We start from the raw sequence: 14,431 nt of genomic DNA, 5'->3' as shown, positions 1-14,431 counted from the left end.
AGAAGAACCATTAAAATAGAAAATTCTTACTAAAAATAAATAAATAAATAAAATAGAAATTAAATATGGATTAATACAAGCAGGATTCAAGTTACAACCAAGCCCATACGTAACTTTACTGGTTTTTGAGGTGGCCCTTTTATGTTAACTTTATTTCCTCAAACTTAACACTCTGAACTGGTTGTTCTATTTCACTTTTGGGAAAGATTAGAATATTAATTAGCAGGCTTAAGATGACTTGGTCTTCAAATTCCCTCAAGTCATTATCGACTACGGATCTTGTTTATTTATTTATTTATTGGCTAAAAGGTTAAAGGATATCAAAGTGGTCAATGCCTTTTGGCAAAATGCATTTTGTCCCCCATACAAAGTAATAGTTTTTTAAATATCAGTGGTTCTTGTGCTAATGCAATAAAATAATCGGTGCGTTTATCACTTTAATTGTAACTGTTTATGTCGAATTTTGTAGTTTACTACAAAAATTCTTCTTCTTCTTTTTGTTTTTTTACCCTCTTTTGTGAGTTACAAAAAACCAGAGAAATATCTCACAAATTTTGTTGACGATTTGTTTAAATAATATATGGTCTTTGAGATGAAAATAACGGGCCAGGAAAGTTCTAAGTACACCATACAGTATACATTTGGTGTGAAATTATACCACAACAACCGCATGCATTAGATCAATTGTTAAAACATCAATTAGCTTAATTAATAAATTTCAAATTGTCAACCCGGGACTTTTAATTAATTTGCTGCACGCTTCAATATGTTCTCTTTTTCTTACCTACCAATGAAGCAATTTTAAAGTGTTCCTCTACAGTCGCCATCATCCGAAATGTGGCAAAGAACAATGAACACCAATCCCTTTACCTTAGAAAGCTGAAACACTGGAAAAGTTTTTCCCCATAAGGGTCTATAATTGTATTATTATTCCTTATAAAATTTTGAATTCTACCATCTAGAACAATATTATAAATAAACTGTAAAGCGACTTTTTAGCTAATCCGTCTTATATATTTTACACCCCGGAGAGTTAAGTAATTAAGAATATGGCCAATTAGGCGAGTCTTGCTGTAATTTTATGATTTGGCTATAAAATCTCAAATGTAAATCAGATCAAACACTATGATAATACATGATCCAATTCTCTACTTTACCCCAATGTTTGAGATAGCCGAATATATCTAATTAATTGGCTGATCCATCTTATTACTTACCCTTTTTTTTTTTTTCAATTCGGAATTATTGTTTGAGAAAAAGGTGAATTTGCCACTAATGTTGTATTCTCATTACTATTTTATTTAAGACACTTCCCGTTTATTTTAGGTCTTTAGTTATTTTCCTTAAAAGAGACAAAAAAAAAACAAAAAAATAACAAACGAAAAAAAAGAAGAGAGTAAATTTTTATTTTATTTTATTTTTTTTTTTTTTTTGATAAATTAGAGAGAGATTTTAGCATCAACTTTTGAACTCAAGATCTGAACGTTATGACTAATAATTATTACCAACTAGGCTGTTTAAGTTAAACAATATTAGGATTTTATATCGATTTTCTTTTTTGTTTCACACTTATATATCCATTTGTGGGGGTTGGAAAAATTGAAGATTATCACCCACCGACTGGCCTTTATCCCAAAAGAAAGAAAATGCCAAAATCCAAATGCAAAAAGCCTGCTTATTGTCAGCTTCAAGACCATAAAAGGGCATGCATGCAGCAGAACCAAAGACACATGGACGTTTTGAGTAATAAGTTTTCAACACTCGGCTTCTCATCTCTGTCTGTGTGCCTTAATTAGTCCAACAAACTTAAATAATACCAAAATCAGAATTCTATCAATTCTTTTATCTTTCAAGGCTAAAATTTTCTTCATCTTCTTCCACCCTTTTCTAATTTCTTGGTCAGAAATGACTGCCAAATAATTTCCCTTCTGAATATCTTAACCCAAGACAAACTGTACATTCAGACAGAGACAGAGAGAGAGAGAGAGAGAGAGAGAGAGAGAGAGAGAGAAATCTCTACTGCTTTGGAATATATTCTGTATATATGTAATTGGTCTATCTATACAACTACGTAGGAAATAAGTAAAAAAGACATATGGGAAGATTATGCCATGGATCATAATTAAGATAGAGAGAAATTAAAGATATTAAAAAAGCTTGGTGCGATGGGGGTTTTGGCAATGGCTACAAGAGGGCTTTTTTTATCATTCTTGTCGAGGACGAGCCAACCAGAGAGAGCTGAGAGCTCGAAGACGATGGAAATATTCAGCAATTGCTAGCAAACACCTCGCGGCTTGTCGTGTCGTCAGGATTTGATTCAATCGGTGTAACGTCTGATGCCTCAAATTATCAGCCTGTAAGTTGAATTTTCACCCCCCCACCCCAATAAATAAATAAATAAATAAGAATAAGAATTGCATTTAGATTTGTATAATACATATTTCTGGTTGCGTAGCTACGTAGTATATTTTTATATAATATGACTGATTATATACGTGACTAATCTATAGACTTTGAGAATAATGAAGGACTTTTGAGTTCAAAATAATTATCCCATTTACATGTACATCTACTCATGAACCCAAGTAGGACTTTGGAGATGAGAGAATTGATTGTCAAAGAGGGCAAAGAATAAAAATTCTAAGAAAATGAAATGTGGGTATGAAATTTCTTGCTAAACTACTATCTGCGGGGTAAGTATACTAGGTCCTACACTTAACCCTTTTTCCTATTATTGACTAGAATAAAATAAAGTTCATATGTTAAAATACACTAACTAGGACCAATTCTTAATTACTTTTAAAAAAATATAAATAAATAAATATATATATATATATATATGTAACTTGACAATGATTTGAATTCTTTTATAGAACCGAAATTTTTCATTTGCATTTCCTAAGATTAATGGGAACGCTAATAATGATGACACTGTATTAATTTAGACCAGACCACGAAATTAATCTCTAAGTCAATTTTAAGAATTTATCAACAAGTCAACTTATGACTAAGCAAGTCTTTTGAGTAGATAATTTGTCTTGACGGACAAATAAGCATAATGATAACTGCCACTACCTACGGTTTAATTGGTTAGGCTCCGAATTAACGTTCCACATGAAATGATTGTAGGATGAAAGTCTATCCTTGTTATGTCCCATCCAACCTTAATTTTTCTTTAAACCATCTACACGAAAAAGCTCTAAACGGCCATCTAGATTCATGACGTTTTGATTCCTAATAATCACCAGAAATCAATATTATCTGGTACTTCAAACCATCATTTATATACATATGCATATTCGTGTGCTGGTGACGCTATAACTCAATTTACCAATTTAGAAATTCCTATTGAGATAGTTCAATCGTAAAACAATTATTTCCTCATACAATCATTTCGAATTTGAATATAGTAATCTTCCAATATATATATGTATATATATATATATATATATAACTAATGGAGAAAAATACATCCTTAATTTAGAGGCTCCACAGATAAAAATCTAAATAATTCTAGCAATTACCATATATAGCGAGCCACTTATTAATATTGATAAATGTGAATGAGTTATTTGAACATTGCACGAAAAGACTGATAAATAAGTAGAATTAAGGAGAGGAGCCAAATGTGGACAAGCATCATAATTGTCTAGTTGTTGGTGTCTTCGTTGAGTTGGAGTCTATTTCAAAGAATATGCAGTCGGTCAAAAACTGGGTTATGGGTTAAAGGGTTTACGTGGTGGCATCAAGTCAAACGGTTACGACCATGACATCACACAAAGGTATGGACCTAGCAGATCTCTCATCCCCTCCATCAAGATGTAGATCTGTGGGAACCACCACTATTAGACAGTGCCACGTGTCTAGATATGAAGTTGTGATGATCCCCAGGTGAAGGTGAAAACTCGGGCTAGCTATAGTCATTTGTTAGCTTATTTAGCTTGCTAGGTGGCAACACTTGGAATATATGTTCAGGCAAAATTTGTGTCCATGTGTGTATTTCTAAATTAAATTTGAACTTTTAAAATATTATTATACGTTTTAGACTTTTTTTTATCATTCTCGATAAAAAAAAATTATTCATTTATGATTCAGTTGGAATACAATCATGATATCATTTATTAAATATTACATTAAATTTATTTGTAACAAGGAAGCATAACGTACGTTACATACCACATTGTAAATTTTAAAAAATTATAATATAAAAACATTTTTAAATTTCTTAGACGTATAATGTATTAGAATGTTTGTCTGCCTAGAAAATTTGCTAGTTTTGGAATACAGTACAAAAGTCTTGAAAGAAAAGTAAGAGGGAATGCATCTGCCCAATGTATATTTTCAAAGTTGGGTAGGAATGAAAATTCCTGGAAATTGGGCAGAAAAAAAAAAAACAAACAAAAGGATCCCAAAATTGGTGGCAAAAATCATTTAATCGGAGTAAATAAGAGCTTATGAGGAAGTATGGTCCTAGTAGTTATGTTGAAATAAAGCTAAAGGAGGAAGAAGGAGGACGGAGGACGAGTTGTACGACAGAGAGACAGACTAGTCATTTTCAAGAAATTATATATATATAAATATATACATATAAAAAAAGGGAAATATAGAGATTCCACGTAACAACCAGGCCACCTCAGGAGAGTGAGACATGGAGCAGTTCGTGGGTTGGGGTAGGTTTACCCCAATCCAAATAGGAACATATTCCTGTTCCGAGGACCCCACGTTATCATATATAATGGGGGACCATATAGTAGGGGTATCCTAGCTATCAGACGGAGCACGACGATCTTATATATATATATATATATATGTATAGATATATCAACATGAAAACCATATATTATAATTTAATAACATTAGAAATTAATAATAATAAAAAACAATAAACGTACCTGTCGAACAAAACCTTCAAGAGTGGAGAGCTTGTTCATGGCTACAGCCATCTGGCCCATGTAGTTAGCCATGTTAAAAGGAGAGCATAATGAGTCGGAGGTTATGGTGTCTGAGAGAGACTGGTTGAGAGCTTCAAGACCTTGGGAGAGTGCCTCTTCTGCTTCCTGTGTTGATTGTTGCAACCCACATATACCCAATATTTGCTGCTCCGTTAGTGGCTCTATTTGGTTCAGAATTACCTGAAAAAAAAAAAATTATGTTTATTAATCTTATTAATATATTAAATAGTTCATGTTTCAATTATAATTTCAAGTACCAACCAAACTTTTATTGCTTATATGGAAATTTAGTGGGCTTTTTGCTTATTTATTTGCTTGAAACCAAAGGAAGAGATGGGCATAAAAACAAAGACATTTTCCTTCCCATCGATGAGGAATAAAAATAAATAAAGAAAAAAAAGAAAAACAGACCCGTGCAACTCTCTTTTTCGATCTCTCTCTCAAACTAAAAATTGTAGTAACAGAAAATAGCTTTCTAGGAATGAAACCTAACTCCACCCCAATATTAGAAACCTTCACGATATACACCTTTCGTCATTCATTGAAATATATAGCATAATTTCACACTTAGATATATATAAATATGTATATATATATATATATATTCCCTCTCCGCTCCCATGCATCATAAACTTAAATTAGAAGATAGTTAATTAAGTAGTGACGTTATTAATTATTAGATTCTCTAACCTAATAAAATTGAGCTTGGGGATATATAATTTCCTATAATAATGTCGTTTGTCATTTTCCTGTCATATTGAGTGTTCGTACTTCTTTTCTTACAATTTAAGTAAAAAATGAGTTTTAAAACGAAAAAAAAAAAAAAAAAAGAAAAGAAAAAATAGGGTTAGCTAGCAAAAGCTAACTAGCTAGGAAGTTAGGAATCTACCTTGATGAGCTCAGAGGGTCTGAATCCACCCATCCACATGAAACACCGCTCGGCGGGAGTCTTCCACATGCCCGAAACCAAATGAAAAACGTCGGATTTGGCCACCATTCCTTTTAGATTCATTACTTGGTCATAGTGCGCTAAGCAGTTTTCGACGAAGATTCGAAGCTCGTTCTCCGGAAGATGCTCTTGCACTGCTGCTCTAAGATCGCACATTAGACGGTGGTGTTCTTCTAGCCACCTTGCGTACTCCATATCAAACATCGTTGCTTCTGTTTAAAAAAAATAAATAAATAAATAAAATTTGAAACTCCAAGTTCAGGTAGGACGTTAAATTAAGTAACAAATTGGAAAAAAAAAAAATTGGGATTTTGATAATAACAAAAAAATATTATACATATTTACCTGAGCTTACGTTGTTGATACTAACAGGAAGGCCTTGTTCTCCAGCTAAAAGAGTTCCTCCACCGAAAAACATACCCTAAATAGTAATTAATCTTGGTTCATGAATAAATATTTTTTTACTTAATCTGTTAAAGATTTTTTTAAAAAACAAAAAAAATGGGTGTATTATTTGTACCTGGGTTCTAGCCCTTTGTAGCTCTTGTTCCAACTGATTGAGCTTAATCCTACTTGACTCTAACTGCTGAACATATGCCTGTAAATGAAAGTAGAAAAAATCTTTTGCTTATTTGCATTGGAGAATATATAGTTGTAATTATTTTATTTTATTTGTATTAAGAAAGAGAGTAAGAATAATGGCTAATTAATAAACAATGATATATAAATATATATATATATATATATATGTATGTATATATATTTTTGGCAGAATTACCTTTTTTCTAAGCCTGCTTTTCCTAGCTGCCTCTCTATTCTGTGCAAGCCTCCTCAATGTCTGTTTTAGAAACATAATCATTGCAAGTATTCAGAATCATCTTCCTTATAAACTGGTAACATATAATAGTTGGAAAAAAAAAAAAAAAAAAAAAAATGAGAATTAAAAGAGATCACCTTAGGATCTGGGGTTTTAGGTCCTTCCTGCTCGGAACTCGATGTTGGACCTTTTCGATTACCATCTCGCTGCCAAACACCAAAATCAAAGTTCAATGAGAAAAAAGTTTTTTTTTTTTAAAAAAAAAAAAAAGCATATTCGAATAGTCCAAATAGAGTTTAAGAATTTACATTAAGCATTATTAAAAAAATAAATAAATAAAACTGAGATTCTTGATTTAGTAAGTGTAGCTATACTTTTCATCTAATAATATTATATTATTAAAAATAAATACTCTTCCAAAGCCTCACCTTGACAGATTTGGCAGGTTGAGGAGGGCCAGTAGTAGCAGTAGCATCATTGTGTGTGTTGGCCAACTCCATGGACGGTTCTGATGGTCTCTTTGAACCACTGCTTGCTGGTGATGAAACTAGTCCCGTACTACCCTATATATATATATACCGCAAACAATACACAAACAAAACCCAATTTAGAGCTCATATAAAAATCATTAAGCTAGAAAGTACTAGAATTTTGAAGTGAGAAAATAAAAATTTAATTACTTTAGTTGATGATGGTGGTTCTACGTGCATAGGCTGAGATGGGAAAATATTCAAAGTCGGAGGCCGCATTCCTGTGTTCTCTGCAACACACCAAATCCGTGCAAAGCATTAATTTCTAGGCTATTTAATACGTAAAATATATATTGTGAGAGAGAGGGAGAAAGAAAGTGATCGATGTGGGATTTCTAATTTCCGAAAGACTAATGATTAAAGGAGAGGACCACATTAGTCAGAGAGGGAAAATTAAGCAAGAGAAAAAATATATGTATAAGGAAAAAGAGGAAGAAGAAAAGGCAGAGAAGGAAACTAAAATCCATTACTTTAATTTGTAGTACATGTGGAAATAAAATGGGAAGGAATTCGTGACCAGATGATTATTTTTGTTACATTTATGTCAAAATCTAAGCTCCGACCAACAAGAAAAAAAAGAAAAAAAGGACAAATTAATTTCCCTTTGGAAAAATTGATTTTCTTCTTATAAATTAATATTTTATGTGTGTATATATATATATATATATACACTTTCCTGCAGCAAGGATCCGGTCAAAGGAAAAGTACTGTGCAGCATATTTATAATCTGTTGAACATGCTTTTCCTGTGACCCGAACAACAGTTTTGTAATAGAATCTCCGGCATAGCAAAAGACAAAAATTAAAAAGCAAAAGGTAAAAAAATAAAAAATAAATCCCTTTTATGATTTTGAAAGTAAAAATGAATAGCAAAGAAAAGAGAGATGGATAAAAGGGGAGATAGATAGAAAATGAGAAACTTACGTCTTTGGTCATGAACATTTGATGGGTCATGTCCATCAAGATAAAAAAAAAGAGCTTGGTCTAGCTCTCCTAAATCATAAGCACCTCCTCCAGTACTGTCTTTGCTTCTGATCAAAACAAAATACCAATCGAATAATAATAATAATAATAAAACAATAATTAACGGGTGAAAAAATGAATTGGGTCTAGAAAGAAAGAAAATTAATTACATGAAGTTTCCAGCAGGAATTGAAGAAGAAGGAGAAGGTGATTGCATAATTCCGTAAGGAATCTGATGATGATTTTGATTTTGATTTTGATTTTGATTTTGATTATGATGATGATGGTTATGGTCTTGTATCATCTGGTGGTGTTGTTGGTGTTGGAGTTGTGCTGGGGAAGTAGTTTGGTTGGTTCCTTTAATACCGGAAGCCATGAAAGGAGTTGGTAAAAGCTTATTACTTTCTTCTTTCTGCTCAACTTTAAAACCTCTCGGAAACCCCATTAATGGCACAACCGCATAGCATAGCTTTAGCTACTATATCTCTCTTTATGAAAGACTACTCATATGGTCACACCCCTCATAATCTGCAGAGAGAGACAAAAATATTCTAACCGAGACTCTCTATGTGTGTGTGTGGGTGTGAGCGAGAGAGAGAGAGGAAGAGAGGTCGGTTATGAAGAAAGGTGTGGAAAGAAAGCAAAAAAGAAGAATTGGAATTGAATGCTAACAAAGAAACAACAAAAGAGAAGAGAATGAAGAGAGATAAAAAAAAAAGACTCTCTCTCTCTCTCTCTCTCTCTCTTTCTCTATAAAGAAGTAGACGACTTTCTGTAAAACCAAAAATATTAAGATAAAGCGGTTCTCCCTATTACATATCCTTTCAACTCTCTCTCTATCTCTCTCTCTCTCTCTCTCTCTCTCTCTCTCTCTCTCTCTCTCTCTCTCTTGAGAAAAACCAAACAAGACCTGAGAGAAACCGCTTATTTATATATATATATATATATTTTTTTTTAAATTTAATTATTTTTATTTAATTAATTGGAATACCACTAAGGAAAACCGCTTATAGCAGTATGGGTTTCCTTGTCCAACTTTTTATGTTTTTGGGGGGGCGGGGGGGACGTGGTCTATGTAGCACCAAAATGACAAAATTGCCTTCTTTGGTTTGAAATTTTACTATTGAATTTTCATGCAAACTTACACGTAGATAGCTGAGGCGGCTGCGTGGTCTTATATAAAGAATATATATATATATAGACTAAAATTATTTATCATGTGTTTTATGGTTTTAAAATTATTAAAAAAAAAAAATAAGAAAGAAAGAAAGAAAGTTGAAGGAAATTGCGTTTAAGTAATATTAGTAATGTCTTGGGTCTAAAAGTAAAATAACTCCATTTGAAAACCCAAAAGCCGTAATTATATATACTTAAATGAAATGGAAATATTGTCCAAGTTCACTTTTCTTTTCTATTAGATATATGGACAAGAAAATCTTTCTTTTTAATTTCTGTGAAATCGATAGATTATGGCTTTGAAAACTTTGTCCAAATAAACATAAAAAAATTTAAGTTTCTTTCTTCCTATAACACCCTTTGAGATTCAATTTTCTTATTGTGTGTGATTTACTATTTGATTAAATTACAGTAATACCCCTTCTAATTTGTTAGTTTTACATAATGCTTTGTATTTAAATTAAAAAGATTATTGTTAAAACACCCTCATCTTTGGTTTTTGATTTCAACTATTAATGAGCGCACAATTTCTTTTAATTTTATATTTGTAAGTCACCATCTTTTTCCATCTAATGTAATCAATTAAACAATAGTTGACATTTTTATATTTTCATACAAAATGAATGCTGCAACAAAAAAATGTTAATTAAATGTGAAGTGTGTTTAATTTTTTGCAGTTTCATAAAATACAGAGATATTTTTGCAAAACTAGCAAAACATATATAAAAGGTTAGGGAATGCTTCAACGAAAAGTTTTTACAGTTTGATTGATCGATCTTCTATGTTTCATTAACAATTTTATGTTGCTTAATAAATGTTAATAAAATATGAAATACATGTATATATGGTCCAAAATTTGAAGTTAATTATACGAAAAAGAGTGTAACTAAATGATTGTGGGCTCTCTAGTAAAGCAAATAATTCATAAGCACTTTTACATTTTACATTGCTGATTATAAACCATTTTTTTAGGTAAAAGAAAATGAGAACTTTGTCTCTCATCGCATAATCGGCAGCTCCATAACAAAAACTAGCGGCAAGTTGATGTAACCTTAATGTAAACTGTATAAATTTATGAATTTGGAAGTCACTTTTTTTTTTTTTTTTCGAGTAACCATTTGATGCTGAGTTTTACGTACATTAATTCTTGTAGTATTCAAGTTGCATTCGTTAATTAATCGTAAAGCACTTTTAAGATGTAGTTTTCAAAATTGATTTGGTTTGAATCTTTCTAATGAAATTTCTACACTTTTTTTTTTTTAATCAATAATTTATAGTAGCTTTACCCCAAATCAGCTTTTCAAATGTCATATAGAATCAAAACTAATCGCTTGTCTTGTCCCGATTATCAAAAGCAAATATTATTCAAGAAAATTTTGTTTAAAATCAAACTAATGAATTTGAGAGAACTAATCAGGTCTTCTTTAATTTATTGTTCCTAGTTAGTTAGAAGTTGCTGTTAAATATATTATTGAATCCAATTTTGGTTTAAAGAATTTTTATAAGCATTTTTGTTTTTAAAAAAAAATAAAAAATTCCCCCGAGAGTGTAAAATTTTGAACTGAAATAATAAATTGACAAACATTTTGAAGCCTGACTTCAGTTTCAGCTCCGAGTTTCATATATCCAAAAAGAGAAAATAGTTCTTCCAAAGAGTTATGAAATTAATTCCAAAATGTATTGGCAAATAAGAAGCCCCAAAGGCCAATTTTCTTGTTTCAAAAGCCGTTACCGAATCTCAGGGGTAGTAATGTTACCGTGACTTTCTCTTTTCTTTTCTCTTTTTTTTTTTTTTTTTTTTAATAATTTACTTTATATTTGTTAATTTATTTATTCATTATTATTATTAAATACTTGCTACAGAGGCAGCTGTCGACCAAGGAAGCATGTAGGACCGTTGACCATGCGACACGTGTCGAAGCCGTGTCCTATTCATGTTTTGGTAAATCGTTGGGAAGTGGGACCCATCCGATCAGGTTTTCGCAAACTTAGAAAGGATCGAACGGCTGAGAGATATCGGAACCCTGGGGAAGTCTTTGTCAGAAGGTTTTAGTGTGGGACCCACCGAGACCGGCCCCCACCTTTCCCGCGATTTTTTAACTCCCGGTTTTCCAACCACTCCGAAAATAAGGACTGCCTGCTAACTGCAAAGAAAAGGATGCAAATTCCAATATTGATTAATACATTTGCACATTTATTGATCTGAGCACCCAATTTTTTGATAAACGTACTACATGTTTCGTATTATTATTATTATTATTTTAAGCCTTCTTGAAATGTTTTTTTTTTTTAAATAAATAGACTTGTTATGGATTGTGATATTCAATATATATGATCACAACAGGAAAAAAGGCAGCTGAAAATTTGTGATGAAATTAGAAAGTCAGAAAGCTATAATTAAGACTTTAAACTTTAATTCATAAGACAAATTAGCATAGCTAAGCAAGAGATAAACCTGGTACAAACTATTTATCAAATTTTCCGTAAAATAAAGTACATATCAAATTGGATCGTGTTCCTTTCCAGAAAGAAAATAATTAAGATCGTGTTAAATTTTCAAGAAGGAAACTCAACTACTTTGCGTATGTGTATGTTTTGTTTTTTTTTTTTTTTTGGGGGGGGGGTAAAAAAGAAAACAACCTACTTTAAACTCATTTAATGTTTTCATTTTTTTTTTTTCAGCTAAACTCATTAATCAATTAATCCTTCATGTCCAAAAAAATAATCAGTGGTTAGTGGTTACTTTGACTAGTTCATCTGTTGCAAACTCAAATCAATCCCTAACTTTATTTTATAATTTAAAAACGTCAATTTACTAACATAAATTATATGATTAAAACTTTAAAAATAAATAGAGTAGCTAGTTTTAAGATAAAAATTTTCAATTTGCAATTTATAAAGATTAATAAGTTCAGGTTACTTTTTTAATTTAAGCAGCTTTAGAAGTTTGACCTTATTTCCTAAACGAGCCGATGCTTTAACAAGTGGCTCACTTTGCATTCCCTAACTTGTATTATATGATCAACTTTCTCTCTATAGAAATCCTCGTTTAAGCTTATTATAAACTTTTCTTGGAAAAAGAAAAATAAAATAAAATAAAAAGCCTAATGTATAAACTCAAGCTGCCAATGTAAAACAACTCAAAAAATTACCTGATTTCCTCTTGCATTTCTGTTTTCCATTCAATGTTACTTTAAAGTAGTTAATGGAGTTCTTATGAGTTTCAAAAATGTATACTGGATTGGTAATTTGCGAACAGTTTAAGTGGCGGAAATAATCATGACTTAAAATTTTTAGTCATATATCATACAGTCGATCTCCACTTTAAATTGAGGCTTGGCCAGATATGGGACTAAAATTAAAGGAAAGTCAAAAACAGTGATATAAGAAAGTCCACTTATTTGATAGGTGAGATCATATAAAATCTAAGTAATATGTTTAATAAAATTTAAGGCACCTATGTAATATTAATATAATTGACATACCTTTTAAATTATTTTTATAAAAGCAATATTTGTTAGTCTATAAGCATTAGCATATGATCATCATTTTGGCAAAAATATATGAATGAATTTTTAAGCGAGACGGCAGTGTCATATCCACCTGTGCAATATCAGCTCACCTTAAAAAATATATATGACCTGATTGATCATCAAAAAAAGACCGTGTCCAACTTTTAGATCAAAAGCATGTGCATATCTATAACATGATGATCATAAATAGTGACAGCAATATTAAGAATATATACCACAAGTACAATACCAATTAAGTTTCGATGGTATAAATTAATGTATGGTATAAGTTTCATATATATATGAATATTTTAGGTATATTGACTAGATAGAAATTTATGTAACCAAATATATATTTTCCACACAGACACACACACACACACACATATATATATATATATATATATATTATTTCCTAAAGATTAATAAATGAGCATCATACCAGTTGGTTGAGCATTATTACTTTTAAATATGGACTGTCATTATCAGAGAAACTATGATGGCTTTTTTTTTTTTTTTTATAACAATTAATTAGGTTATTTGAAGTATTAAAAATTGATGTAGAAAGACAAGGAGAGAAACATGAACAAACCCTACAAATATAAAATGTAAATATTGTATATATATATATATATATATATAAGGTTTAATATAATGAGAGACAATATTTATATATGTCAAATATATATAATTTGTATAATCAGATAACTGTAAATGGTTATTTTCCATAATCTTTAAATTATTTACTATATCAAACTCATATATATATATATATATATATATATATATATATATATTTTAATTTAAATATTCAAATAAAAGGTTTGAATCTGTATTTTAATGTCAATTGGTTCTTCTGCAGCACAATCCAACTTCAAGTTGCCTTCCCTTTCAAACAGACAAATTGAATTTAAATTTTATAATAATAATAATAATAAAAAAGGAAAGAAAACAAATTATATGGGATTAGGTATATATATCCAAACAAATCCACAAAGTAAACAACTATATATATATATATATATATATATATGTCGTATATATTGGTCTCTTCTAGTTTATTCGGGCCATTCAAGTAGCTATGGTTTTCACCAACTCCTTCTCTGTTGGCTGAGCCGACATTTCCAACTTGAAAACGACGTAAAAGGCCAAATGAACCTCTTTAAAAAGCAGCCCGTGATTTGCTAAAATGTTCATAATCTCCAAATTTTTGTGCCAAAATCTGAATCTGGATCATTTCGCAGACGTTGTATAATATAATAACATCGAATCTCAACATTTAGCACTTTAATATTTTTAATTCTATTCTGTTCCTGGTGCACATATATATGATCCAAAACTCCAAACTTGAAATTAATAATATACATTGTATTTTGCAAACTACAATTTATTTATTTTTATGGATTTTCTACCAAGATATTAATTTTGTTAAATGACTACTTTTTTTGGAAATATATATATATATATATATATATATATATATATATATACATAGTTAAGTGTTATTCACTTGCAAATTAGTTGTAAAATAGA

At 30.6% G+C, this 14,431-nt stretch overlaps 1 protein-coding gene across 2 annotated transcripts; it reads right to left on the bottom strand.

Annotated features, from left to right (window-relative positions):
- Positions 1-2,005: 2,005 nt before the first annotated feature.
- On the bottom strand, positions 2,006-9,052 carry LOC107405484 (bZIP transcription factor TGA10). 2 transcript variants are annotated; one of them, XM_048464828.2, is made up of 11 exons: positions 8,381-9,052; positions 8,172-8,275; positions 7,399-7,478; positions 7,147-7,281; positions 6,856-6,924; positions 6,680-6,739; positions 6,422-6,499; positions 6,247-6,322; positions 5,842-6,113; positions 4,893-5,132; positions 2,006-2,354 (listed from the first exon to the last, which is right to left on the bottom strand). In XM_048464828.2, exons 1-11 carry the CDS (start codon positions 8,653-8,655, stop codon positions 2,205-2,207), a joined length of 1,539 nt encoding a protein of 512 aa, XP_048320785.1. In that variant the 5' UTR covers positions 8,656-9,052; the 3' UTR covers positions 2,006-2,204. The 2 variants fall into 2 exon arrangements, with proteins under 2 accessions (XP_048320785.1, XP_048320784.1); XM_048464827.2 differs by having other exon boundaries at positions 8,172-8,278; positions 8,381-9,050.
- Between the last annotated feature and the right edge of the window lie 5,379 nt (positions 9,053-14,431).

Source organism: Ziziphus jujuba, chromosome 11, assembly GCF_031755915.1.
Source record: "Ziziphus jujuba cultivar Dongzao chromosome 11, ASM3175591v1".
In the NCBI taxonomy this organism is placed as follows: domain Eukaryota; kingdom Viridiplantae; phylum Streptophyta; class Magnoliopsida; order Rosales; family Rhamnaceae; genus Ziziphus; species Ziziphus jujuba.
This window is presented reverse-complemented; position numbering and strand designations above follow the sequence as displayed.